Source organism: Perognathus longimembris, chromosome 2 (genome assembly GCF_023159225.1).
Source record: "Perognathus longimembris pacificus isolate PPM17 chromosome 2, ASM2315922v1, whole genome shotgun sequence".
Taxonomy (NCBI): Eukaryota; Metazoa; Chordata; class Mammalia; order Rodentia; family Heteromyidae; genus Perognathus; species Perognathus longimembris.
This window is the reverse complement of record NC_063162.1, coordinates 109,225,030-109,251,998: the sequence shown is the minus strand read 5'-3', so window position 1 is coordinate 109,251,998 and position 26,969 is coordinate 109,225,030. Positions and strand designations below refer to the sequence as shown.

General features: G+C 34.4%; 1 protein-coding gene across 5 annotated transcripts in view; it reads left to right on the top strand.

The window, feature by feature from the left end:
- Positions 1 to 26,969, top strand: part of Cacna2d1 (calcium voltage-gated channel auxiliary subunit alpha2delta 1) — a 368,329-nt gene that overhangs the window by 71,073 nt on the left and 270,287 nt on the right. For all 5 annotated transcript variants that reach the window (XR_007210075.1, XM_048339919.1, XM_048339918.1 and 2 more), the window contains exons 2-3: positions 6,811 to 6,892; positions 21,232 to 21,348. Coding sequence is in view for 4 of the 5 variants with exons in the window: in XM_048339919.1 (XP_048195876.1) it covers positions 6,811 to 6,892; positions 21,232 to 21,348 (199 nt within the window). In the remaining variant the exon portion in view is untranslated. The remainder of the gene's footprint in view (positions 1 to 6,810; positions 6,893 to 21,231; positions 21,349 to 26,969) is intronic.

The window sequence follows — 26,969 nt, the reverse complement described above, 5'->3', positions numbered from 1 at the left end:
CTCTGGTTGATGTGTATTAGAACTAGGGAAAGGAAAGGGAATATCAAAATCGAGAGGCAAAGGATAAAAAGACCAACGATTCCAAAAGCAATACTGACAAAACCATTTAGTATAAACCAACTGAACAACTCATGAGGGAGAGAGGAAAAGGGGCGGGGGAGGGGGGAAATGAGGGAGGTGGTAACAAGTTGAAAAAGAAATGTACCCACTGTCTTATGTATAAAATTGTAACCCCCTCTGTACATCACTTTGACAATAAATAAATAATTATTTTAAACAAAAAAGGAACAGCAGTGCTATTAAAAATGGTCTAAACTGAGAATGAGTTTAGGAGGTAAGACTCCTCACACAACATTCAGGTCACAGACAATCCTATGATTTAATGCAGATATCAAGCAGTTGCTTTACCCAAAACATATTCCACTATATATTTATTCATTTTATAAGAAACACACACACATATCTTATAAGAAATTTTGTGTGTGTGTGTGTGTGTGTGTGTGTGTGTGTGTGTGTGTGTGTGTATCCTGGGGCTTGAACTCAGAGGCTAGGTACTGTCTCTGAGGGCTTTTGCTCAAGGCTAGTGCACTAACACCTAAGCCCTAGCTCTGCTTCCAGCCTTTTGTTTTTGGTGCTTAAGTGGAGCCAGCTTTGGCTGATTTGGAACTGTGATCCTGAGGTCTCAACCTTCTGAGTAGCTTGTATTACAGGCATGAGCCATTGGTGCTTGGCTATGAAATGAATATTTAACAAATTAACATGTTCATGTTATCTAAATCTCTGGCTTACTTATGTTATTTTTATTCAACTACAGGGACACTGTGGGTGGTTTATTATATAACAAAACTAGGAGCAGTTTCACATTGGTAGGATATTTATAGCAGGTGGAACACTTGACTGTTGAAATATGTGATCTTATGTCTTCTAGTTTATGAATAAGCTATTTATATCCAGCACAATTGCCAGGGTCAGTTTGCTAGATCTTTTGATATTTAAATTTTCCCCCCTAGCTCCACCAGGATCCTTGGTTTAAAAATACAATTAATGGCTAAAAATAGTGACAGAGGCAGATAACTGCTTTAGGACAAGCCCTAAGAGTTAGAGATTTCTCATTTTCAGTAACCTCCTATAATCACTAACTGTAAGACTCCTCCTCGTTCTTTTTTCTCCATGGTGTGTTTCCCATTCTTCCTTTGTCCCTAAGATAATTTCTAGTGGAGTAAGGATGGGTAGAAAGATGTCTGTTTTAGTGTTCCTTCCTTAGGAATAAGCAGTTATCCCACACACATTAACCTCCCTCTTCTGCTCTCCATGCCCCGCCCTCCCCTCCCCCCCCCCCCCCCCGATGTAGTCCACATCAAGTACAGGAAGGAAAGTTAGTCTTAGGACCTAGTATAGTAATGGTTACCTATCACTCTTATTCCATTGTCCCAAGCAGCAAATTCTCTTTTAAGTTTGGTTTAAAAATAATTAAATGGGTAACTGCAAAGATTTGATACTTCATTCTCAACTGTTACACATTTGAATAGAGTAAGTAGGGCATCATTTATGCGTTGCAGAATTTCATGTTGCTCAACTGCATACAAAATGAAATGGATTACCATTTTCCTTTTTTTAAAAAAAAATAGAGTTGTCTTATCTATGCATTAACTCTTTGGAAAGCCACATTACAGACAAATACAGCTTTAAAGTGAACAAAGCTAATTGAATGGCAAGTGTTTGTCAATAGCTTTATATGTTTGCTTTTAGCATTTGGTCTGTATCCAGCAATAAATTGAAACATAGGGCATACAAGATTATTTCAATTATTCCATAACATTTGTCTCACTTTTTAGAGGTATCTGATTGAATGCTGTGCATTACATGGAATCTATGTACAGCATCAAGTAGCTGTAAGCATACTAGTTGAATCTGTAATGAGTTATCATGTGGACTTTGGGAGTAATAGAGTCGAAATTTTGTTCTATACCATTCAGTGTACACTCAAATTATTTGAATTTTTAAAGCATGTTCTTCAGAGATTAAAGTACATGAAATGCAAAGTTTTCTCTGTTGTAGGGGAGAAAAAAAATTTCTTTGTGCACATACTGCAAAGTTCATGGCTGAGACCCCTGTTGAAATACACAGATTAACAGGAGAAGAGCGCGTACATTCATTGACTCTAATAAAATTGATAAGGAAATGAGGGCTCTATGACCTAGGTGGAGCAGCTAGGTATTTGTAGGAATAGAATGGTGACCCTATGATTATGGGACAGTCTGATATGCCCTAATGGTAACTACCTAGTAACTAATGCTCTTAAAGTAACTACCTAGTAACTACCCAGGGAACCCAGTAGGGTTGTTTGTTCAGCTTCCTCCTGGTTTTCCTGTGTGACATGTCTTCCTCATGGAGATGATAGGTCACTTGTCATATGAGACTCTTCAGAGAAGAGAGGGAAAAATCATTTTTCTGTCTGCTATTTTATGAAACACTACCTTATTTTGAAGTAACATTTTCTGCTCCCTAACCATGTCAATGAAGTATATATTCTCTCTTGAATGATTTTCTTTTTAAACTTAGTTTTGAGATAAGATCTCACTGTGTAACCCAGGTTGGCCTGGCATTCCTGAAACTTCTGTCTTTGGCTCCTGATTGCTATAATTATAGGTATGTGCCACCAGACCCAGCCCATCTTGGATCTCTGACAACTACTTCCTATTTTCCTTTCTTAGTCCTTTTGGATAGAAATGTTACCCTATCTATCTTATTAAAAATAAAAGTATCTGGACACTGGTGGCTCATGCCTGTCATCCTAGATACTCAGGAGGCTGTGATGTGAGGATCACAGTTCAAAGCCAGCCTCTGCAGTAAAGTCCATGAGACTCTTATTTCCAATTAATTACCCAGAAAAAGCTGGAAGCAAAGCTGTGACTCAAGGGGTAAACAGTAGCCTGGTGTTGATAAAGCTCAGGGTCAGTGACCAGGACCTGAGTTTAAGCTCAGGATGGGCAAACAAACAAAGAAACAAATAAGGAACCTCAGCTTCCCATTATCTATTTATTTTCTGTTGCCCCCCCCCTTCTGTCTTTTGCCTCACAGTTCAGGTGCACTTATATTTTTCATTGCCTTAGTTCCACTATGAAAACAGTCCCCTCCTGTGGCTTTTGTTGAACTATTGTACTTAGATTCCCTTCTCTTTCTACTTCTTAGATTCTGTCATGATTTAAATGTCACTTTTTAGAGCCTAAATTACTGGTCCACTCCCTCTATGAACCATCATTTGGAGACGTGTATTGATTTACTTCCACCTGTTCTGTATACTTTGGCCACAGATCTTTGAATGCTATGCAGCCCTTGCTTGTGATGGCTATGAACATGTGTCAGTTCAATTGTCTATTGTATTTTTATACTTGAATTCTCAAAATGTTTGGATCAATAAAAACAAACTCATTTGGGTTGGGCTGGTGTTTAGTGCTTGCTCTTGCCTAGCAGGTGTGAGGCCCTGGCTTTCCTAGCAAGGAATTAAAAATAAAAGGTAAACTGAAACCACAAGTCATCAATGTACCTCTATCCTATTCCTACTGTGTCCTTTCTATAGATCCTGTGTTCTAGCCTTGCCAACCTGACAAATGCTCAGACTCCCCTGTCAATGCTCTCTGCCATTCATTTGCTATTCCTACCAGTATGTGAAATCATGTCCACAATCAGGATTTCTATTGAGCTAATTCCTTCTACTTGCCTTCCTTCTCTTTTCTTTTTCTCCTTTAACCACTGTTGAGTGTTTTTGAACTGCTTCGTTTCTCATTTCTCTACTACTCTTATCTTCTCACTTTCTTTCTCCCTTTAAGTCATAACCTTCTTGATGCCAGGGAAATTTGTTTCATTACTTTTATATCCACTTACATGATCTTATAATTCTTTATCTTCTCAAAGATCTCTCCATTTGAAGAACACAAACTATATGCTTCAGAATGATAGCATTCTTGGTCTGGCCTCTTCCAGCATTGTTGTCATAACATTTATTGAACTAAGCTTGGACTCCAACTATATAAACGTCTTGAAATTACAAAATCTACCATGTTTTTTATGCCCTTGAGGATTGGTGCAGATTCTTCTGGAAGGGAATCTTTTACATACCCAAACTAGAACAGAGCCTTGGAACACCAGAAATAGGTAATTGGGCTGCAGTGATGCTTAATAAATTCTTAATTAACCCTTGTCTTCCAATAGCCTTTACTCTGTGTGTCTTAGTAATATTCCTAGAATTTACTTCCCAAATGAAGATACTCATTTGTTCTCTTAGCCCTTCACAACCTAACTCTATTTTTATAGTTAAGTTGTTTATATATGTATTCAGCTATTATTAATATATTTATTATATAATTAAATATATAAAACATAACATCAGTATATAAAATATAATACTTTATAGTATGATATGTTTACAATTTCATTTTGACCTAATTAATTATTATCAATTTATTAATTATTATAAATTTATTTTATTTTCATTATTTAATACAATCATATATTATAATAAAAAAGAATTTTAGACAATGGACAAATTATATTTTAAAATTTATGATAATTATATTATTTTAATTACATATTATATTTGTTGTTGTTTATTATTATATTTATATTTTGTTTATATATTTTACATATAGTGTATATATTTTACATTCTAGTAAGACAGAATGACAAATATCTGCATATATATTTAAGTGTAATTTTTCACTTTTGTGATCTTCCTTATTTCCTAGCCACTACAGTCTTTTCAACTTTGAAAGGGATACTGCTTATTTAATATATAAGGAAAGCCAGGTAACACATCATATGTATGAAAAAATAATCCTTGTTCCTATAAAGTGTTTCTGGCAGCTTGTCAGAGGAGCTGAGAAGACTGGACAGATCTTGAATTACTCTTCAGCTCCCAAATAGTGCACCTCAGTGAACACTGGTAGTGACAGCCCATGCAAGTGTCAGAGAGAATGGATGTTTAAGATAAGCTTAGCATAAATCAGAGTTCAGGCACAAACTAAATTCCTTTCTTTCCATATGTATATGTATGGAATATTTATGTCAATTCTCAGTTGAATGGTTGTATAACTTATCTTACTGTTTGTTATTAGGAAATGTGCCTAAGAAGAAGATGGATGATATCCTGTAGCTTTTAGGAAATATTTAGTATCTACTTAGATCAACAAGATAAGCTGATCTAATACAATATCCCAATGGTCTTTACTCTTACCAGGAACTTATTGTATTGTCTTTTCTTCATTTAAAAATGGGCCATAAAGATATCTAATAGCAGTACTAAGAATAGTGCTTAGCACTTATGTATTTTTTCACATATATGAAGTTGCATGTAAGTAGTACAAACTGTAAGATTATTATAAACATGTACCACTCATGTTTGTTTCTGTAAATTTTTCTATTTCATTTTATTTTTTGATATTTGTTAACATTTTTCTGTCCATTCACATAGCATGACTCAGTAAACATTCTGTTTTCATTTTTTGGTAAAGTTTTAATGCATTTAGTTTACTGTTTGTGTCACATTTAAATTATATCTGTTTTTCTCTAAGGTACTAAATTTCTTTTTTTATAACTTACTCTCACTTTTTCTTCTTTCTCTTTAGTTTATTATCTCATTGCTTTTATACTTGTTTTTCTAAACCTCATTCAAATACCTTTGAAAGTTATACTTTTATTCCACATTAATTTCTTTATTCTTTATTTCTTTTGAGATTGTTAGTATTTCCTTATATTAACATGTAGAGAAAACTAAAAATAATTTTGATTTACAACAAAAGAACGAATAAATAAAATATATGAAAGAATGGAAAATTCAGTTACATAGTTTTGAATGGGGAAAACTGGGTCATATTTAGCAATTTCCTAATGCTAAGGCAAAACAAAGAATATGCGTTTAAGGACTTTGTAAAATTTCCTGATATCCACAGGACATAATTTTAGATGTGCATGCAATATTCTGAAAAATATACCTGACAAGGTAAAATTTTAATTATAAATTATGCAAATGAATATTAATTGCCTTAAAATTAAAGCTTTGATCCATCAATTCCAAATTTAAGAGTCTTAGTGATGAAACAAAATGCTTTTAAAGCTGATGTCCTGAGAAATTTAGACATAATATTTTATGTACTTATATATTATATTAGCTGCAGTGCAATATATAGTGGTTAAAGCTAATGAGATTCTGTCAACAAAAAAAATCACCAAGTATATTCTGGATTCTAGATTCTAAAACTAAGAGAATATTAAGTGACCATAACAGGGAAATGTTTCCAGATAATTGTAATGGCATGTGAAAGTATCATGTCATAATAAAATAAGTTATTTCTTGTAAATAGATGATGCTTTCAATTGCACAAAACACTTTAACAACACTATTAGGAATATATCACTATATTGAGAGGTGTCACTTTGGGTGGTGTGATTGTTGCATTTTCAAATAGTCTGAAATTATTATTATTACAGTTGACATATGTAAAAACAAATGTACAGTTTGTTGCATACTCTGTTTAGTAACTTATTTTATGGAATTTTATTTTCAAAAGCAAAAGTTTACTCTCACATTTTCTAAGATAGTCATGGAGCTTTTCTTTCTTTCATTTGGGTGTGTTTTGATATTTTAAAACTGCATGAAGGTTTGGTCAATCAAGAGGGTGGACATGGTGGGAACCAGGAAAAAGGAATATTTAAAGGCAACTTAAGGAATTACGGGAAGCATGGACATACATGCCAGGAACTAATTGTGTTTGCCAGCCTTTGAGAGAGCATTTTTCTGTCTGATCTCTGCAGGATCAAGTCATGGGTGGACAAGATGCAGGAGGACCTTGTCACACTGGCAAAGACAGCCAGTGGAGTCAATCAGCTTGTTGATGTGAGTACCACCTGCCTACTGCAGTGCAGTTCTATCTCCAAGGAAACTGTGTGTCTCTATTGCAAGTAGGGACAGACTTCCCAGGTAGAGCTTGTAGTGATGTCCTGAAAGAGGCTCTGGGTCTCCTTGGCTACTGTGAGCAAGAATGCCACTGGTCGCCTAAGCCTCAATAACACCTGTCCTCACACTGAAAAGTTTCCACATAGCTCTCTCATTTAGATGTATGTGTCTCCACCCCATTTGAATTTAGGTGCCATGCACATATTATCACAACATTCCATGTGCACTATTGATTTGAGAATTTCTCTTGTGATGCTGTCTTCATGTCCAATGATGAATTGTTCTGAGCATTCTCAGTGGGAACACATTTGTATTTTCATTATTGTGCCATTCCTGGCTATTGAACTCAAGGCCTGGGCATTGACCCTGAGCTTTATTTGCATACAGGTAGCACTCTACCATTTGAGTCATAGCTCTCCTTCTGGGAAGGAAGATTTTATTTGTAAAACTAACTTGAGAGGTGCTAATATGCACCCAGCGACGGAGCTTTTGATGTAGGAAACAGAGACACTAGAATGCTGGTCTTTCTTATGATTTCTAAACTGGCTATCATAGTCACTACAATAATTTTTGAAAATAACAGTGATTATACAATATAAATCTTGGTGTGGCATCTTAAACCGATTGTTTTGCTTTATGAGAACATTTCTGTATCTATTCTACAAGAATTGTTAACAATTGAATTTCATTTGTTTAGAGCCTCCATAGTTTTGTAGCAGTGTAAATAATGTAACAAATATATTCTCATTCTGTGTTCTTACTATGCAATGAGGTCTTCTATTTCCCAAAATGTTGTGGTTATATTCAGTGATATAATGTAAAAAGAGTGAATAATCACTTTGGATAAGAAGTGCTTTGGGTTTAGGATGGCTTTGAATTTTGTATGCACCTAAAACCTTAGAATTGGAACTGAAGTCTAAATTTAGAATTTATTAGCGTTTTACATAAACCTATGTGCACAGCTTGAACATAACTTTAGACAATATGAGAAGAATTTTTTGTTTTAACTGTGACACATCATTTGAAGTTTGGAATTTTCTACTTGTAACCATCGTGTTGGTTGCTCGAAAATGTTTTAGATTTTGAAGCATTTTGGATTTCACATTACAGATGGTCAATCTACATATGAATATTCTTCTCTGGGAAAACCTGGAATGCATCATTAATTTACATATTAATACAAGTTTGTAAAAAAAATCTTGTTAATCAAATGCTAAAAATTCATCTATACTAGGCGCTTGTCACTTGTGCCTGTAATTCTACCTAATCAGGAGGCTGAAATCTAAGGATCTAGAATTGAAGGCAGACTTTACAATTAACTAGCAAAACCTCAGTAGTGGCGAGGTGTTGTTCAATTCGTAGAGTGACAACATTGAGAAAAAAGAACCAAGCAAGAGCACAGGAACCCTGAATTCAAGTCCCCATACTGACACACACACACACACACACACACACACACTATCCCTGAATTTCATTAGAAGGCAATTATAGCTATTAAGCTATAAGCTGTTAAGCTTTAACAGATCTTTATTTATCTTAGCAATATTTTTTCTGAAAATACAAAATTATCTGCAATGTTTCCCAGTTCAGAACTTTTTTAGTGATGATCTGATGCCTCAGGTCTGATGGGTTGCAATCCAAAGATGTGCACTAAACATACAGCTAGGTAGGAGTTGCCTTCTGATGATGTACACAGGCATGTAAGAAATAAAAAGACTTTTCATATTTAGACTTAGTGCTCATCCTCAGCGTATCTCATTATTTCTATGCAAATCTGTCAACACCTCAAGATACCTGAACTGTGCAGCATTTTCATTCCCAAAGTGTTTAGACAACAGATACTCAACCAGTATCTGTAAAGCAAGGTATACATTTAGAAATGAAAAGCATTTCTTGTGAATACCAATGGTCTGATTTAATTCTGGTCAGCACTTATAAAGGACATAATGTGTCCCAGGCACTCTGTAGTCTATCAAGGGTAGACAAAGTGACACAGCTGCTCTCTTGGCACAACTGCAGTACAGTGATCAAAAATCTCCATCAATCAAACTCTGTACAAATTAAGGGGCTCCATTAGGGGATGGGAACCCGTGTGATAGGGATGGGTAAGCAGGAGGGTGATCATTGTCAGACATGTGTATGCATGGAAATGTAGCCTGCTGAAGTTGTTTTATGAAAGGAGAATGAGATGAGGAAGATATATAGAAGGTGATATTTATCCAAGGGACACTGTATGCATGTATAGAAATATCACAAGTAGTTCCCATCCTTGTGCAATTAGTAGTTGCTAACTAAAAGAAGAGACACACACACACACACACACACACACACACACACACACACACACACACACACCCCTCTGTTGCCTAGGTAGAGATGTCTGAGAGTTACCTCAAGGTGATACTGCAAGAATTTTCTGAGGAAAATTATGTCTGAATCTGAAAGTCTTTTGGACAGTAAGGGAACCTCTATAAAGTGCTGGCATTTGTGCAGATGTCAGTAAAATTATTTGTTAATTCTTACTTATGTATTATTTATATTGGATGAGGGTGATCCACAATGAGCAAATAGTCTCAGGTGGCAGATTCTGATTTGAAGTTATATGACTCTTTTTATTAACTGATTGAGATGAAAACCAGTAGCTTCTGAAAGCTGCTCCTTTACTCTTTCAGAGATTCTCTAGCCTTGAAAACTGCTTGCTTGGCTGACCTCCTTGTTGTTTTGGTGTTAAGATGGGAAACTTCTCTTGTTGGACTTGCTTTTTGTAATAAAGTAAACAAAAAATGAAAAAGAAAATACTACCTAGTTTCTATTCTGCTTTGTGAAGTATAGATTACTGAGAACACTGTAAATATTGGTGAACAAATTACCCTCTCTGAATGATAAAAGATAAAGTGTATTTCACTAAAGCTATGCTATCTTGTTTGCTTATGGGCTATAGGCCTCAACTCTACAACAGAAAAAATTATAAGTAGAAGAATTATTTTATATAATCTGTGTGTGTATGTATCTGTGCATGTGTGTATGTGTTTGTGTGGGTGAAAGATATTGCAGAATTCAGTATTGGAAAAATAATTCAAGATGGAGAGTGTCTTTATACAGGAAGACTAACTTTGTATGCCTCTCATTTCTTTCCTACAGAGAAGGTCCATGATGTGACCATGGTACTTAGGCAAATACTGGCTGCAGGATTTCAGAGTTAAAAACTAGGATTGGAACATTGTGGGGAAGTTTGTTGTTGTTTATTGTTAGGTTTTGTGCAGTGCTGTGACTCAGACTCGAGGCTATGTATAGGATGAGCTGTATAGACTGGCATATTGAATATACAATGTGAACCAGAAGTTGAAAAGATGGAGTTGTGTAGGTTCCTGCATTGAAAATCAACATTGTAGAAACGATAATTCTTCCCAGAATGTTTTTACTAGTTCAAAAATACAACGTTATTAAATGAGGCCTTGAGGACTACTGAAAATAGCCATATTATTAAGATAATATAGCTTGGCAGTTTCATGACAATTTCTTCAAGGGACCATAAAACATTATCGCAGGACTGTCAATAAATTCAGATCTTTACAGATGAGACATTTGGCCCAGGTTACTGCTAATCTTCTGTTATACATCAAAAGTGAAGAGGCATGGGCATAGTATCATTGTGCCTGAATTATTTTAGTACTTAATCATTTAGAGGTACACATGTCCATAAGTTGCACATGCCACTCATGGCATATCAAATAATTTAAAGAAATAAAAAATATAGGAAAGAAGTTATACATATAATTTTTCACTTAATCCATGAAAAACCTGTTAACTTTCAACAGAAAAGCTTTTTCTCCACCTGAATGTAGGGAGTATGGACTCTCCTAAACTCCTGCAGTGAGTACAACACTTCATTACCCCTCAGGTCAGCATTGTTCAGCAAACATCACCTTCACTATGCATGAAGAAATTGTTTGTGAGATTAAAATTTTGCTCATCAGCATGCAGCTATTAAGGTGGATACAATTCTGAAGTGAAAAAAAATTATATGTGCTTTAAAGTAATTGTTAATATTTTACAGTTTAGTATTGCCACTTATGTTTCCAGCAAGTCCCCAATCAGGCACAATGTTAGAATATCAGTCTATAGTATTGCTCTTTAATGAAAGATTTAATAAGAAGTCAAAGCTACTGCACCACCAGTTACCTACTTAAGAATCTTTCTTCTTGAATTTAAGATTATGGGAAAAATATTCTTGCAAAAATCTGAATTATAAAAAATTGAAATATATGTTACCACTTCTATACAAACACACATATCATTCCTTGCACACATAAAAACCATGATGATGTGATGTCATATTTATAAACAATGTAAAAATTGATGTTTATGGAATATTCTTGAAAAATGCATTTTGTTTCTTTATGGATTTCTGTATTACCATTTGAAATTCAAACCTGAAGTTCAGCTTTCTTCCTCACTGCTGATGCTTTTAAATCATGGTTCCAGGCCAGCTTTGAGAAGAATATTTGGAGATGGAATCTCATAGACTTTTTCTGCCTAAGTTGGCTTTGAACCATGACCCTCTAGGTCTTAGTTTCTTGAATAACTAGGATTACAGCTGTGAGCCACTGGCATTCCGCCAAGGACAAATGTTTTTAAGTTCAATAACCATGCTTTAATTTTATTTTGGTGAGAAAATTTAATTTGTTGAAAACGCTGCAAACATATCAGAGATCTTCATCTGCTCCAAGGACAGCCCTGCAAAACACTGTAAGGAAGTGACTCTAATCTCAGATCTGTGGCCTCGTGGTGCCCTTTGTTCTTGATATTTCTCCTCTTCCTTAGAGACTTTGTCATAGCTTCCAGTCTATTGGAAAAGGAGAGGTTTGAGAGTTATCATTTACATTTGCTAATTTTAACTTTTTCTCCAAATTGGACACATTTGACATTGGAAAGCATCTTGAGAAATAAAACTCTCATTTCAATTAGGTCTATTTTCTTGGCAAAGAACAGGTAAGGTCAGATGTCTTATATATTTGAAGGGATTTTGTGCCTGTTGCTCCTTCCTTGCTCACCTTTGCCCTACCTCTGGGGTCTGGAGATAGACAGTGTCAGCAAGTCAGTGCTCTCCATTGCAGGGGGCATTTAGTTCACAGACATTTGGGAAGCTTTTGTGATGATCCTAATTCAAGTGTGGAGAAGGGGTTGGTCACCCCTTGCATCCCTAGGCCATAATTGAATATCCTCAATATGAAGGGCATTTTCCCCAACAACAAAGCCTTATCTGGCTAACAAATGACAGTAGCTCTCAGGTTGAAAAATTGTTCTAGAAGGACTGAAGGATTTAAAGTAAGCAAAAGTATGTGAAATTCTTAAAGTGAACATTAATTTTGTAAAATTGACTATTGAGATGGATAAATTAGTAGTTTTGCTTTAGAAAAGCCGTGTGTGAGTAAGTTTGGACAGTTGAGGGCAAACTAAAAATTGAAATTCCTTCGTTGTTAAGGAAGTGAATTTAGGTCATTTGGGATTAGAGACATTAAATAGACATCTCACTCAGTTTACAGTTAATTATATTTTAATTTAGTTTTAATAAAATCTGTGATCTCTTCCATTTTTAATTGCGTGTGAATTTTGTGGTTAAAATACATACTCAGGGCACAACTTGTATGTAGCTTCAGATATTGAAAAGGAAAGAAACTAGGTTAAAGTATTGTCTCTGGATTAAAAAAATAAAGCTTTTGTTATGCTCATTGTCATATTTTTCTTGATTTGAATTTAGTTGTTCTTAGAGATGAAGTTATAATGTACTGTAAATGTGGCATGTCTCCATTTTACAAAAATTTACTGAAAAATCTTACTGAAAAATTGTTGCTGTGAATGCATTTTACATTTATCTTAGTTTCTACTATAATTTACTTTCTGCATTCTGGGAGCAATCTGCATTTCTGGTTAAATATATTTTAATAGAGAGTGTGCAGAAAATAAGAATTTTGTTTATGATTCTCATTTCTTCATTTCCTTCTTCCATCATTAATACATCTCAGCAGTGTTACCATCACATTCCTATTAATAAGAACTGGGGCAAGAAAGAGTTCATGCTGTGGAAGGTTCACCAGCACTGACTCTATTCTTCCTAAATGTCTTTCCTGAAGGTAATGTCCCATTTGAAACACAGTGGCACAGACCCAGCTAAGAGGGTTCATCATAAAAAAATTGGAAAAACAGAATGGCTTGGGAAATGTCATTATGATGTTGCCACCATTCACAATGTAAGCACTATAAATGTAAGGACATGACCAAATTGCATATATGTACTTTGGTATAATTACATGTGTTTATTCAGATGGTGTTTTAACTATACAAGTTTATATTTTGATTCTTTTTTCCCCCCATTGCTGTAATAGCAACTAGAAATTTTGAGCTGAATATTATTAAGTTAAATGAATTTGAAATTGACTACAGAAAAATATTTAAACCAACATACTAATTTTATTCCTTTCTATCATTGTACTCCAATTTACCTTTCCTTTTGGATTTCCCAATAATTCTTGTACACACAGACTTATCTCTTGGTGAAGTACTGCGCAACTGTAGGCCCTTCTTTTTGACTTTAACTTTTATTTCTGACATTAATTTTTGCTTTCTTCTTATTCTGAGAGTGTTAATTTGTATCACTTTATTGAAAAACTAATATTCTTTTGTACATTTGTCATTAACTTATTTTTTTACATTTACTCCATTATTTAAAATTCTTGGATTGATGCATTTTATTCCCGCATTAACAGCATAGCACCTTACTTAGCAGTGTTTTTTTTTTCTAAATTAATTCTGATCTTAAAATATGGAGAATATTGGCTTCTTTTGTTACCACAATTATTTCAAGGTTCATCCTTATTGTGCTTGGAATAAGAATGTATTCTTTTTAAGGGCTGAATAATACTCCATTGTGTGTGTATATGTGACATTTTGTGTATTCAATTATACTTGTCAATGAATATTTGAAGTTTTTGCAACTTTTGGCTTTTGTTAATAATGTGAATATTGTTGTACAAATAATACAACAAAACGTAGAGCAAAAACTTGTTATAAATCATGGCTCATGATCCCATCAAAGCCAGACATACTAACCTTCATCAGAACCCATTCCGTCATTTACACAATCATTGTTTGCTGTGCATACACTCTGTTGTGTGTTAGGCACACCACAGTCAGCAAATTACAAAATTCTTTTCTTCTTGACAATTATAGTCTAGTTAAGACAAATAAAAATATTCAATAAAATTGAGACTTACATAATTTTTGTTATGATATGTTTGCATATGTTTAAAGGTAGCAACATAGATACCATAACTCAGAAAATGTCAAAGTAGACTGGAGATAAAAGGACTCTAATATACTTGAAATGAAGATGTAGTGAATGAAATGGGACTCAAGAAATGGCCTCAATAGCATGCCATGTATCTTGTAGATGAGTACAGAAAGCTTTTTACACATAAAGCCTCTATGCAGACTGCGCTGGGTTAATATATTCCACTCAGTACATTTCCCTCTGTCCTTTTTTCCAGTAGCGATGAACCCAAATGAGGCTATGCTGAAGAATACTAAACTGGAAGATGCTGTAAAAGATTCTTGTTTGAGAGGTTGCATCATTTACTATTTTAATTGAAAGGGAATATGGTTTAAGAGAACTAGCAGTTAAAGATAGTGCATGTTTAAAAGAGTCAACTAATTTTCATAGGAGAAAAGCAGTTTTTTGTTTTATAATCTGTTGGGTAAAGTGCATTCTAACCTAAATTGACATCTCAAGTCATTCTTTATCTTAGCCAAAGGAACTTTACCTTTGGCCATATTGGTGTGTTGGATGTCTTAGAAGGTTATGAGATGTAAGGTAAATAATTTTTTTTTCTTTTTCGACCATGGCAAAATTTAGAAGAACATTGTGTCTTTTTTTGTGGTAGTTGTTTTTAATTCTTTGAAATAAGATGTTGTCAATGGTTAAGGAACAATAGTCCATAAGTCCAATTCTTAAAAAAACAAATAAGTAGGAACTGTACAATAATCAACAAACAAAGGTGATAGAATAGATTATAAAGGAATTGATTTTTGTGGGTATCTAAAGGAATTGAGATAATGAAACTTAATTTTCTGCCTGTATGGATATTGATGATACCTGCATTTAGGTCTGCTAGCTACCCAACACAATGAAGAAAGAATAATGGTGGGAGATGATGTAACATTTTCTTTTAATTCTATCGTAATTATTATATATATTAGGACTGCAGTTTCTCCCATTATTGCATACTTCTAGACAATGCGTGTGTGCTCATTTGGATATTTTTAGCTATTCTAAGTTTTATTTTGTTTTTTAGAAATTCTCACAGTAGTTAAGGTAATAATAGTGTCCTTGAGGTAATTTCATTACTGGCTGTAGGCTATTGCAAAACAGATTTCTTTCACAGGAAAGTTCAACTTCATCTCCATAAGATCCTGGTGCTTACATGTATCATCATAATTAAGAATATTATATTCACTAACTTGAAACATGGAGCTTTTCTTAAAATTTAGGAGCAGTGAATTATTAAGGAAATTTATAGTAGAGCTACATCAATAAAAGGCTGTAAATTTAAGGGAACCCTGTAGGAGGTAGATTAAGAATTAGGGCATTTAGAAGATAGTGTGGGTAATGGAAAGATGATCTAGTGTCCCAAAGGCTCAGATTATTATTGTTGTCCCTCAGAGAGAAGTTCAGAACAACTACTAACTCTTTCCAAAGTTTATGACAATTGTAATTATCATCAGTTTATTGGCTTGAAACAATACAGTCATGGTATTGTTCTTTAGCTCATCTATCTTTTCCTTGGTTCATTTCTTCTTCTTCCATCTTCAAAGCCAGAAGGAATGTTTGATTTCCTCTCATACTACCCTTTCTGATTTTCCCCTGCTTATTTACATCCTCCTGTTCTCCTTTAAAGAACCTAGCTAATCAGGAAACTTAATTCTATGAGCTAAGCCATTTTGCTTTTCCTATGTAACAACAAACTGTAGGTTCTGGAGATTAGGGTGTGATGATTTCTCTCTCTCTCTCTCTCTCTCTCTCTCTCTCTCTCTCTCTCTCTCTCTCTCTCTCTCTCTCGTGTGTGTGTGTGTGTGTGTGTGTGTGTGTGTGTATGTGTGTGTGTTGGGATTACTATGCTAGGAAAGTGCTCTATGACTCCTAGCTCAGGCTGTGTTTATCTTTGGGAGGCTCTTATTCTGCCCATTACAAACATCCTTTTAGCTCTTAGTATGTCTGAATATTATTTTCCTCTAAATAGCCTTTTCAGTTGCTTATATCCCTGGGCCACACTGTTTTATGCAGCTGTCAGCCTTCAGAAAACCAGTGTGGTGTCCATGTTCATACAGATCTTTTCTATTTTGTTTCAGCCGCTTTCTTCTGATATAACCTTCCTTCCTTCCTTCCTTCCTTCCTTCCTTCCTTCCTTCCTTCCTTCCTTCCTTCCTTCCTTCCTTCCTTCCTTCTTTCCTTCTTCCCTCCCTCCCTCTCTCCCTTCCTTCCTCCCTCCCTCCCTCTCTCCTTTCCTTCCTTTTTTTCGTTCTCTCTCTCTCTTTCATTCTCTCTTTCCTGCTTTCTTGCTTGGCCAGGGGCTTGAAATGTGGGCAAGGGGGCTATTTTTGAGCTCCTTTTTGCTCAAGGTTAACATTCTACCACTGAAGCCACTGCACTACTTTCAGCATTTTTTTTTTTTTTTTTTTGTGATTGATTAGAGAAAAGAGTCTCATGGCCTTTCCTGCCCAGGCTGGCTTTGAATCATGATCCTCTTATCTCAATCTCTTCAGTTAGCTAGGATTGTAGGAGTGAGCCACTGGCGCCCAGCTTTCTTCCAATTTTTTTTTTTAATGTAATCAGGGGGCATACATTAGAATACTGCCTTGAATTTGTAAAGAAGCATATATTTTATCAGAATGATCAAAGGGGAAACTAACCTTAGTAGAAAACTTGATTACTTGCACAAGATAATCACTAAGGGTGGGGAGTGAGGGGACAATTATCAGAAGAAAGACTTGTCTGTGTTTATATATCTAAAAGTTTATATGAAGCAAGTTGTGTTTCTCATGAAACAACTGAAGGTATTTATTAGTTGCTTGAAAGCTTCTCTTTACGGAAGTGAAAGGGTAATTAATATCATCACTGAATCTATTGCGATCGAGCATTTAGTAAATTGAAATTCCCTCTTCAGCTTATTATTTACTAATAATCTTAAATTTTCTATTTGGTTGTGAGGAAGAATGAGATGTATGGGCATATTTCTGCTTTCTTTTGCTGCTTTGAGGTAGATGTTGAACTACTGTCCCCACTTGGCCGCTCTTCTTCACCTACCCAGGGATCCCCAGTTTTTCACCATCATCCATCCATGCTTGGACCCTTTCTTCTCACAGTTTGTTCCTAAGCTTATGTACTGGGATCCATTGATGTTGACCTGATTGATAATATGTCTTCGCAGGTGTGTTGATCCCTGACCCTCAGCTCTATTCTCACTTGCCTTGTGGGATCTTTCTAGATTCTTCCATGCTGCTGAATCCAAGGCAACATCAAGTGCAAAGATGCTTTGTAGACTCAGTTTCATTAATTCGGTTATCTTTCACCTACTGTGACCATGGATAGTGATATGCTCTCCTACCATGAAATGGGACTCAATTTCCCTCACTCTGATATTCAAAAACCTCAGCTAACATAACACATGATTAAAAATGTAATTTTGAGTTTTCTGACAGTGAATAAATTGTGTATATATACATATATATAGTGTATATACATACACACACACACTAAAAGTGGTTAAGAAAGCTTTTTAGTACCAGCTAAAAATAATTTTTTGGACCATCTAATACTTGGAGACATTTTCAGTATTTGTAGTATCCCCTGGAATGTTTTTCTAGTATAATGATTAGTATTATGATTTCCAAAATGTTTCTTTAAATTTTTTTTAAGTGATTAGGCCCACGAGTCATGTCATTTTATATTTGAGGTGATTTTAAATGTATTATTTTGAAAATTATCTTGTAGCTTTGAACTTGATGTAGAGCTGTGAGATTTGCAATATAATTCCAGTAAAAAAAAAGAGTCAAGAAAACTCTAACGAACATTATCCTTGTGAAGGCTGGTCATGGAAGCAGTGAAAAACATTACCATGAATTAAGATTCTAGGAAGAATGAGTGTGCAGGGTACAAGTACTCTTTTTGTCAAGGCTGTATGACAGGTGGTAGTAGTAGGAGTAGTTGAACTGTGGAGAAGTTTGTAGAATCAGTCAGGAGGGGGGAATGTTCTGTCTCGAACTCTGTCTCTATCTAGTACAAAAATAATAAACCTGATATCACATAGCATGTTAAGAGTTGACAGGATTTGAATGGAGCTCTGTCTAGTGCCAAAAACTTCCATTTTATTACCACTGTGCTGTTATTTCTATCAGGAAAGGAACTGGATAAAATGACAAATCAGATATTCATTTAAACAAGAAAGGAAACTAAGAAGAAAAATACTTTAGTGTTTTATATATTTGTCAATATATAAAATACTGTGATACTGTTTAGTGATAGAAAATACATTTAAAGTTATAAAGATATATTATGCAATATTAAACATTTATATGAGACTTGTATATATTCATATTTGTTTATCAAACATAGCAGAAAATGTTTGAGAATTCAAGAATAACTTTCACAGTAACAAAGACTGTTGTGTTTTATAGAACTAGGGATAAAAAGCTAATTCTTTTTGTGGGGGGGTTATATAATGTGCATTCAGTTTTAATAAAGAATTCAGTCTAATTATTATTTCTGTATGAAACAGTATAACTAGATGTTTATACTGGGGTCCACACTGAACTTATACTTCCTTGACTTTATTTGTTTCATGTTTACTATGAGTCAGATCTTGTATCCACTGAATTATGATATCTTTTCTGTTGCTATAATGAAATACCTGAGATAATTAACTTATAAATAAAATAGGTTTCTTTTGGCTCAAAATTTGGAGGTTCCAGTCCATAATCAATTGGTTCTCAGTTTTGGGTATATAGTGAGGTAGCTCATTATGGCAATAGTGAATGGGAGCAAAACTTCTCTCCTCATGGCCAGGAAGCATTAGGGAGAAAGAAAAGGGGTGGAATCTCACTGACTCTCTCAATGCAATGACCCTAATGATCTAATGACTTTCTGGTATGTCCCATCTCCAAAAAGTTCTACTACCTCTCTAGGACCAACCTTTTAACACATAAACTTGGAGATATTCAACCTCCCAAACCTATTATTTCTTAATATTTAAAAATTATAGCAGAATGAGAACTTGAGCTAATATTCTTCATGCATTTGAAAGAATATGTGCATACTTAAAAATAAATTGATTTACAATACATTGGTGCTTGGGACATATAGTGGTAGAATAAAATGGCATGTACTATGTAGAATATTTGATGTACACTTGTACATCTGAATGAATTGCCATCAGCAATAAGCATCTTTTCCTTCCTGTACTGTACAGAAGACAGTCAAGTCTTAAGACTTTGCAGAGAAATACACAGCAGTAATGGTGCAAAACACAGTGGTGTGTCCCACCAATTAGGTTTATTGGTTTTACTGCGAAGTACTACATATTCTGGATCAATTAACATAATGTTGAGGTTTATCTATTTGTAACCTAGATCAATTATTTTATTCTGGAACTGATGATCTAGAGTTCCATTTTAGACCGAGATGAGAATGCTTAGCCTTGGGTAGAAATCTTCATGGTAACTTGGTGTTTAACACAGGACTCTATGATCTGCCCTACGAAAGCATTAGCTGTCCAGTGATATACAGAAATTCTGGAGGAAGTTATGTATGGGAATTTTATACTACTCACTGTGCCTTGGTTAGTTGGAATAAAAATATACTAGGTTAGTGTTTAAGTCAGTGTGAATGGATCAATTTTAGATGTAAATCCATTAATGTGATGTAAATCCATTAATGTATTAATCCATTAAAAACTACAAGTAGTTGGAAAACTGAAATGCTTTGTAATATGGAAATGTTAACATATGTATCTGTACCAACCTGAAGTCAGTGTTCTCTAGTAACCAGTGATTAGCTGGGACCAGACGGAGAAGCTGTTGGTAATAAAGCAGTGTGCTGGAGTAGTGCCAAGAAAATGCATGGTGTATGTGGTTCAAGTGTGTGCCTGGATTCACTTCTCAAAAGACCATCAAAACCTTCCAGTTCCTGGCTTTTAAACATGGTTTAGTCATGCATGTGCACCCCATCTGTTCCATGCAGGAAGGATTTCCTTTGCAGCTCAATCCTCCTGCCACAAACACTGCCACTTCTCCCTGCCTTCATCTTCTCTTTCATTCTCCTGTTCCTGCTGGGATTCTCCTAAGTGTGAAAGCCAGGTGTATCTTACTCCACTAGGAAGGTCCTAGGGAGACACTGATGTGAGTCAGAAATGAAGCTGAATTTAATTTTACCATCTAGGTTTATTTTTCTTTAGTTTGACTTAGTGACTAAATAAGATATACACAAATACAACCACCAAACAAAAATGTAATCATTTAAGTTGATTTTAAAAAAAGAAATGCACCATTATAGTTCTAACCAAAACTCAATGTAGAATTCAATCACATTAATAACCTTGAACTCCTTGTTATGTGAAATGAGTCAGCAGCTCCCTGTGATACCTTGATGAAACTTACCAGTAATGAATTCTCATATTCATGCTTTCTGTCATCCTTGTCTCTCTATATAAAATTATCCATCTATCCATCCATCTACCCATCCCTCTCTCTCTCAAAAAGGGAAAACAATGGAAAGGCTCTCTTGAAACCTTCCCGCTCACAGAGCTTTTCTTCTACTTTTGTTGATGACACTCGTCCTCCTGGTTTGACATACTGTGCTCTACTTTCTCCCTCTGTTTTCAGAATGTCCTCTCTTTTTCTTGAAATGCTAATGAGAGCATAAAAATCTCAGAACTGGACATATAGGCAATTATGTACAAGTTGTTTTACCACCTGTAATGTATCCACTATTTTAGCAGGTTAGTAGTATTTTATCAAATTTATACTATTTGATTTTTTTTTAAAGACCAAAATGAAGGAAAACAGGGTGGCTCTTTCAAAAATTAAAAAAAAAATTAAATTGTATTGTAAAGGTGAAATATAGAGGAGTTAGAGTTACATCAAATTTCTAGATAGTTTTAAATACATCCTGGTAGGAATTTATGACCTAAATAAGCAGTCCTTACTTATTTTCTTCTCTGTTTAAACAGATTTATGAAAAATATCAAGATATGTATACCGTGGAGCCAAACAATGCACGGCAGCTGGTAGAAATTGCAGCCAGGGACATCGAAAAACTTCTCAGCAACAGATCGAAAGCCCTAGTGGTGAGTTTACGTTGGGCCTACTTTTCTGATTATTTATCTTTGCTTTATTACTTATCTTTTTTCTATTTTATTTGGGTGATTTGTGTAATGCATTTCCTTCACCTTGGTAACTGTTCATAAGAGAGTCAATTATTACTTTTCAGGAGGTATCCCAAATAATCAGATAGCTTTTCATAAAACGTTATATTGCTTTTATATTACTATTTATTTCATTTTTAATATATTAAAACACTATTGAATTGATATGTATATATTACTTGTGGTCCATTAAGTATAATAATAAAATGAATGTTTAAATCTATCTACATAAAACCCGTGAATATTACTAGCACCTTTAAACTATGTTGCTCCTTATTACTTTTTCTATTTTGATAGTATTTGGATTTGAACTTGTGGCACTTTTGCACTGCTAGATAATCACTGTATCAGTTGAGCCACACCTTTCTGCTTTATGTTAATGTTCAGATAGAGTTTCATGCTTTTTGCTCAAGTGCAGCTACAGACTACATTCTCCTACTCCACTTTCCTATACAATTAGGATTACAAAGGTAGACATATACAGAGTTTTTAACTTGAGATGGCATTTCACTAACTTTTGCCTAGACTGGCCTTGGTTTTGTTTTATATCTCCCTCCCAACTAGCTGGAATCACAGATGTAAGCCACAGTGATGAGAAATAGTATTTATTTTAAATTTGTTTTATTTATTTATTAAAAAATTTTAACAGTGGTATTTTTATTTCATCAATTCACATTCCTACAAAAGGTGGTAGCATGGTAAATAATAAATTATTACTTTTTTGCTTACATATAAATAGTTTATTTTATAACTGCTTTGCTGGACAAGATACTCTTTATTTTGCCTACTTTTGCGCTTCATTCACATTCTATTTTGTATACAGCTTTCAGAGTAGCCTTTATCCACTAGTACTATGTTTAAACCATTTTCTATTGTCTTATCCACTAGGGACTTGTTCCAAAATCTCAGTGGGTATATGAAACTGTACAGTAGTATAGACCGTATCTAATGTTTTAGTATCAGTGGAGGATTGTCTCAGTGTATGTTTCGACCCTCATATCTACAGATGCACAAGCTCTTTGTACTAAATAATGTAGTACTTCCTGATAACCTAATATATTTTCCCTTCTGTACCTTAAATCATCTCTACATTACTTGTAATAGCTGACATAATATAAATGCCATGTAAACATTGTATACTATATAGGTTAGGGAATAATAAGGAAAATCTACAAGGTACATATTCAGAACAAAACCATCTTTCTTTTTTTTTATTATTATGTTTATCTGTGGTTGGTTGCATTGGTCAAGAAAAACCTATGGACAAATAGGTCTGAAACTGCTATATTTTTTCACATAGCTAAAATGAAGCTTAATTTATAAAGCATGGGATTAACAATAATAGCTAATAATGGAACACTGAAAACTAAATACTGTAATAAAAGTTACATAGATCCATTCCTTCTTTCTCTCCAAATATTTTATTTTATTATACTCACTCTTTTTACAAAGATGTAAGATGCTGTAATTGTTTCATGATGAGTGAACTGAGGTGAATGTAGTAGGCATTGTGATGTGGCATTAAGCTATTTCATTAAGATTATGTAAACATAAGCATGTCATTACTTTTACTGCTGATTTAATATTGACCAAGATGGTTATGATGCCAAGTAACTATCAGGAAGGAGAGAGCATACAGTGTGGATAAGGTGGACAAAATATTCATATCCTACACAGGATCTAACAAGATCTCACCAGAATGCGAAAAAAATGGTAATTTATGGATTATTTATTTCTGATTTTTCTCTTTAAGATATTGATGTTACTAGGAGCAAAGGTAATTAACTAAATTTATACATGCTGTTAATTTATTTAACTTGCATATTATGCAAATAGCCTTTTTCTGTTTTGTGATCTGCCCACCAATTTTTTTTTTTTTTTTGGCCAGTCCTGGGGCTTGGACTCAGGGCCCGAGCACTGTCCCTGGCTTCTTTTTGCTCAAGGCTAGCACTCTGCCAACTTGAGCCACAGTACCACTTCTGGCCATTTTCTATATATGTGGTGCTGGGGAACTGAACGCAGTGCTTCATGTATACGAGGTAAGCACACTTGCCACTAGGCCATATTCCCAGCCCCTGCCCACCATTTTTATCATGTGTTTTAATCAAGTCTTAATTGTAATGCAGGTAATATCAGGTTTTCCTTTAATTATTACTATTTTGGATGTACTGTTTAGTCACTTTCCCTACCTGAATGTTATACATCCATTTTTAACATTATTTTATTCTAATTACTTACATTTTTCATATTTAAGTAACGAATCCACTTGATTTTTAGCTTGCTGTATTTTATATTATCTTGGCCTTCAAAATTTTCTATTCATCCTTAGGCATGTCAAGCACTTGTAACTCATTTTTCTTTGACTCCTAAGGTTTTAGGATATTGCATATATGACAGGAATGCCTAGGAAATATTTATTACTTCATTTGGACAGAAGTTGAAGCATTTAATTAAAACTTATATAACTGAGTAATCCATGATAAGATAAGCCATCATTAATGAAAAATTCAAAATATTATCATTTATTTTAGAAATTGTATGCTGTAAAACTCAGGTACTATTTAAGTGACTGATATTCTGGTAGTACCTGAAAATGTTTCTAGGTACAGTGATTTTATTAGATTCTTTTTATTTCAGCAAATATAATAGTAGATAATTCAAATATTAAAGTCCTATGGAGAAGATGGTAGAAGGAAAGTGTATATATTGACTGAATTAGGTTAAAATAGAAGCCTTTTGAAACTTATACTACTCATTTGTACTTTCAGATCTGGCCATTTGGTACGTTATTTGATTCCTGTGATTATCAGTGACCATCTTATGTACGTGTTCTCAGAATACAGAAGGCATAGGGATAATAAGAATTAGATTTTATATCTGCAAGACATACCCATGTTTGTTTTCAGACCAAATTCTTTGTTTAAGTTCTTTGATTCTTCAAAAAATAGCAAACACATTATTTAGTAGAGAAATATTTTGAGGCTAATTGCAAAACAGGTGCTACATTATGTGGTAAATGGATGCAAGATGATGTTATCAATTCACTGCTATTTTTGCTGTAGTCTTATATTCAGCAAGATACCTGGACTAAAGGAGCTTTGATTTATTGATTTTGTACCAATGTAATTTTATACCAAATACGATACAAAACTCATGAATGTGTAAATCATAGGTAGATGATAGAACTTAATACCAGGTAGACTTTATTGAGTGTTTATTACTATGTAGCATTATTTAATTTTTCCTTCTAACAATACTGTGGTTTAGTGAGCATTATTAGTTCTATTTTTCAATGTGGAATCTGGGTCTTTGAAGGTTCTTGAAACTTGCAAAAGGAAATCTGTCTAATAAGTAATGTATGATAGTGCTTCTCACATTTTAGCATGCATATTCCTCATTTGTGGCTGTGGCTAAAATGACATTTTTTGTTCAGTGGATTGAGCCAGAGATAGGGCATCTAATAAGCTTCACGTGATAGCCATACATATACCTGTTGCAAAAATCAGCAAGAGTGAGCATCAAGCACGTGAGAGGATTTAAATTCAAGACTTCATACTTAGATTCAAATATATCCTTTTACGTGTATAAGTGTATAATCCTAACAGAGGAGCAATAGCAATGATCACCAGGTGTTCTGAAAACCAGTGTTCTCCAAAATGACTAAGAACTGGACATTTCTTGGAGTTTGTCATGTGAAGCCATGTCAGCTAGTTTCAGGACAATGGTCATATTTTTTTCTCTCATATGTGCATACTAGACCTAAACACAGAAGTAAGCATACAGAGCATCATAACTAGGTACAGACATATACATAGAGCTGAACATGTTTCTGATTGTTAGACTGTTTGAGAGCACTGGGAAAGGAAAGAAAAAGAGAACATTAGAATATAAACAATACCAAAATTCATTTGCATCCATGAAAAGAAGTGGCAAAATGGAACTTACTGGAAGCTATTGAATACTAGGGGGTAGTGGGGATAGGAAAAGTAAGAGTAATTGAGCGAGCCAGTATGATTAATATACTGCATATGAGTGTATGAATTAACATGGTAGAAACACTTTATACCATTAGCATACAGAAAAAATGACGGGATAAATGACAAAACAGGTCTTATTGGTAATGGGACAGGAGAGGAAGAAGGAAGGTAAATGTGAGCATACTTTAGGTACATGTATATGAAAGGAACAATTAAGCTAATTTTGAGTGGTTTGTGGAGGTGGAGAATAACAGAAAATGATGGATGAGTTGAGTCTGATTAAGGTGCTTTGACTACAGATAGCCACATGTCAAAATGAAACCCTCTTGTACCACTATCTAATGTATGCTAATAAAAATCTCTGTCTGTGTGTGGCAGGGTGGGGGGGGGGGTGGTGGTGGAACTTCTCACCTGTTTCCCAAAAATAAAGAAAGAAGAAGTTTGTTCTTCTAGCTCATAAGATATTCTGAAATGCTATGAAGTTTTCACTGAATCATATATCAATTAACCATTTTCCAAAAGATGATTCTGTGATCTAAAATATTTGTTGCTGAATTTCCATTTTTGGAGCTTCACATTACTTACACTTTTATTATTGTTCATACTTGCAAATTTTATATTTGAACATTAAATTTTTAATTCTCTTATAGATTGTTGATTAAAATTTTACATATAATTCATTGCTTTATACTTTAGCTTGTGAGCTTTTAAAATCTTTGACAACCTTTTCCATTTAATTTTTTTCTCAGATTTTATTTTGGCTTTTTATTTATGCTGTTATGGTCTTTTGGTCTGCTCTATCAATAAGATTTGGGAAGAGATAAAGGAGAAGTAGTTACATAGTAATTTGTTATTTTGTTCTAAAACTATCTTTGATAGTAAAGCAGACTTCTGTGCTTAACTAATTGTGGTTTGTTATGTAGGGGATGAGATACAGGATCTAAAATAATGTTACATTTTTATGTCCTTTTTTTGCATTTGGTCCTTTCAGAAATCCTATCAAGTTGATATATTAAATCTTTATTTTTACTTTTTAAGTGATTGAATTCAGAGGACCATGCTTTTTGCCCAACAGTATGATAGCATGGAAACAGTGGTACCATTGATTTTAAGACTGTGGTCCAGAAATTCAGTTCTCTCCCACCTTATTTAAACCTCCACCATGGTAAAGATTTCTGTCATTTTATTTCTTCCTACTACACAACTATGTTCTCACACTTATACCTGTATTTCAGAAACTAGCTCTGTATGATGATTATCTTGCTAATGTTGTTGGATTATTCATAAATCAATCTTAATGTCTAAAAGCAAAAGAAGAAACAATGATTTTTTGGTTTCATTGTCCACCACCCAAGGAATCTCCTCAATGTGAGAAGGTCTCTAAACACTTTGTTCCAAGAAAGATAGGACCAAGGTTATGACAAACAATCTTTTTTCTAGTGACGTTTTCCCCATGGTAGCCCTTCCCATCTCCCTCTGGTTGTTCTAGTAGCGTTTATTAACAGTGTTCCATTCTATTATGAAGCTTTAAATACTGTGATGTGCCCTACTTCTTAACTCAACCTT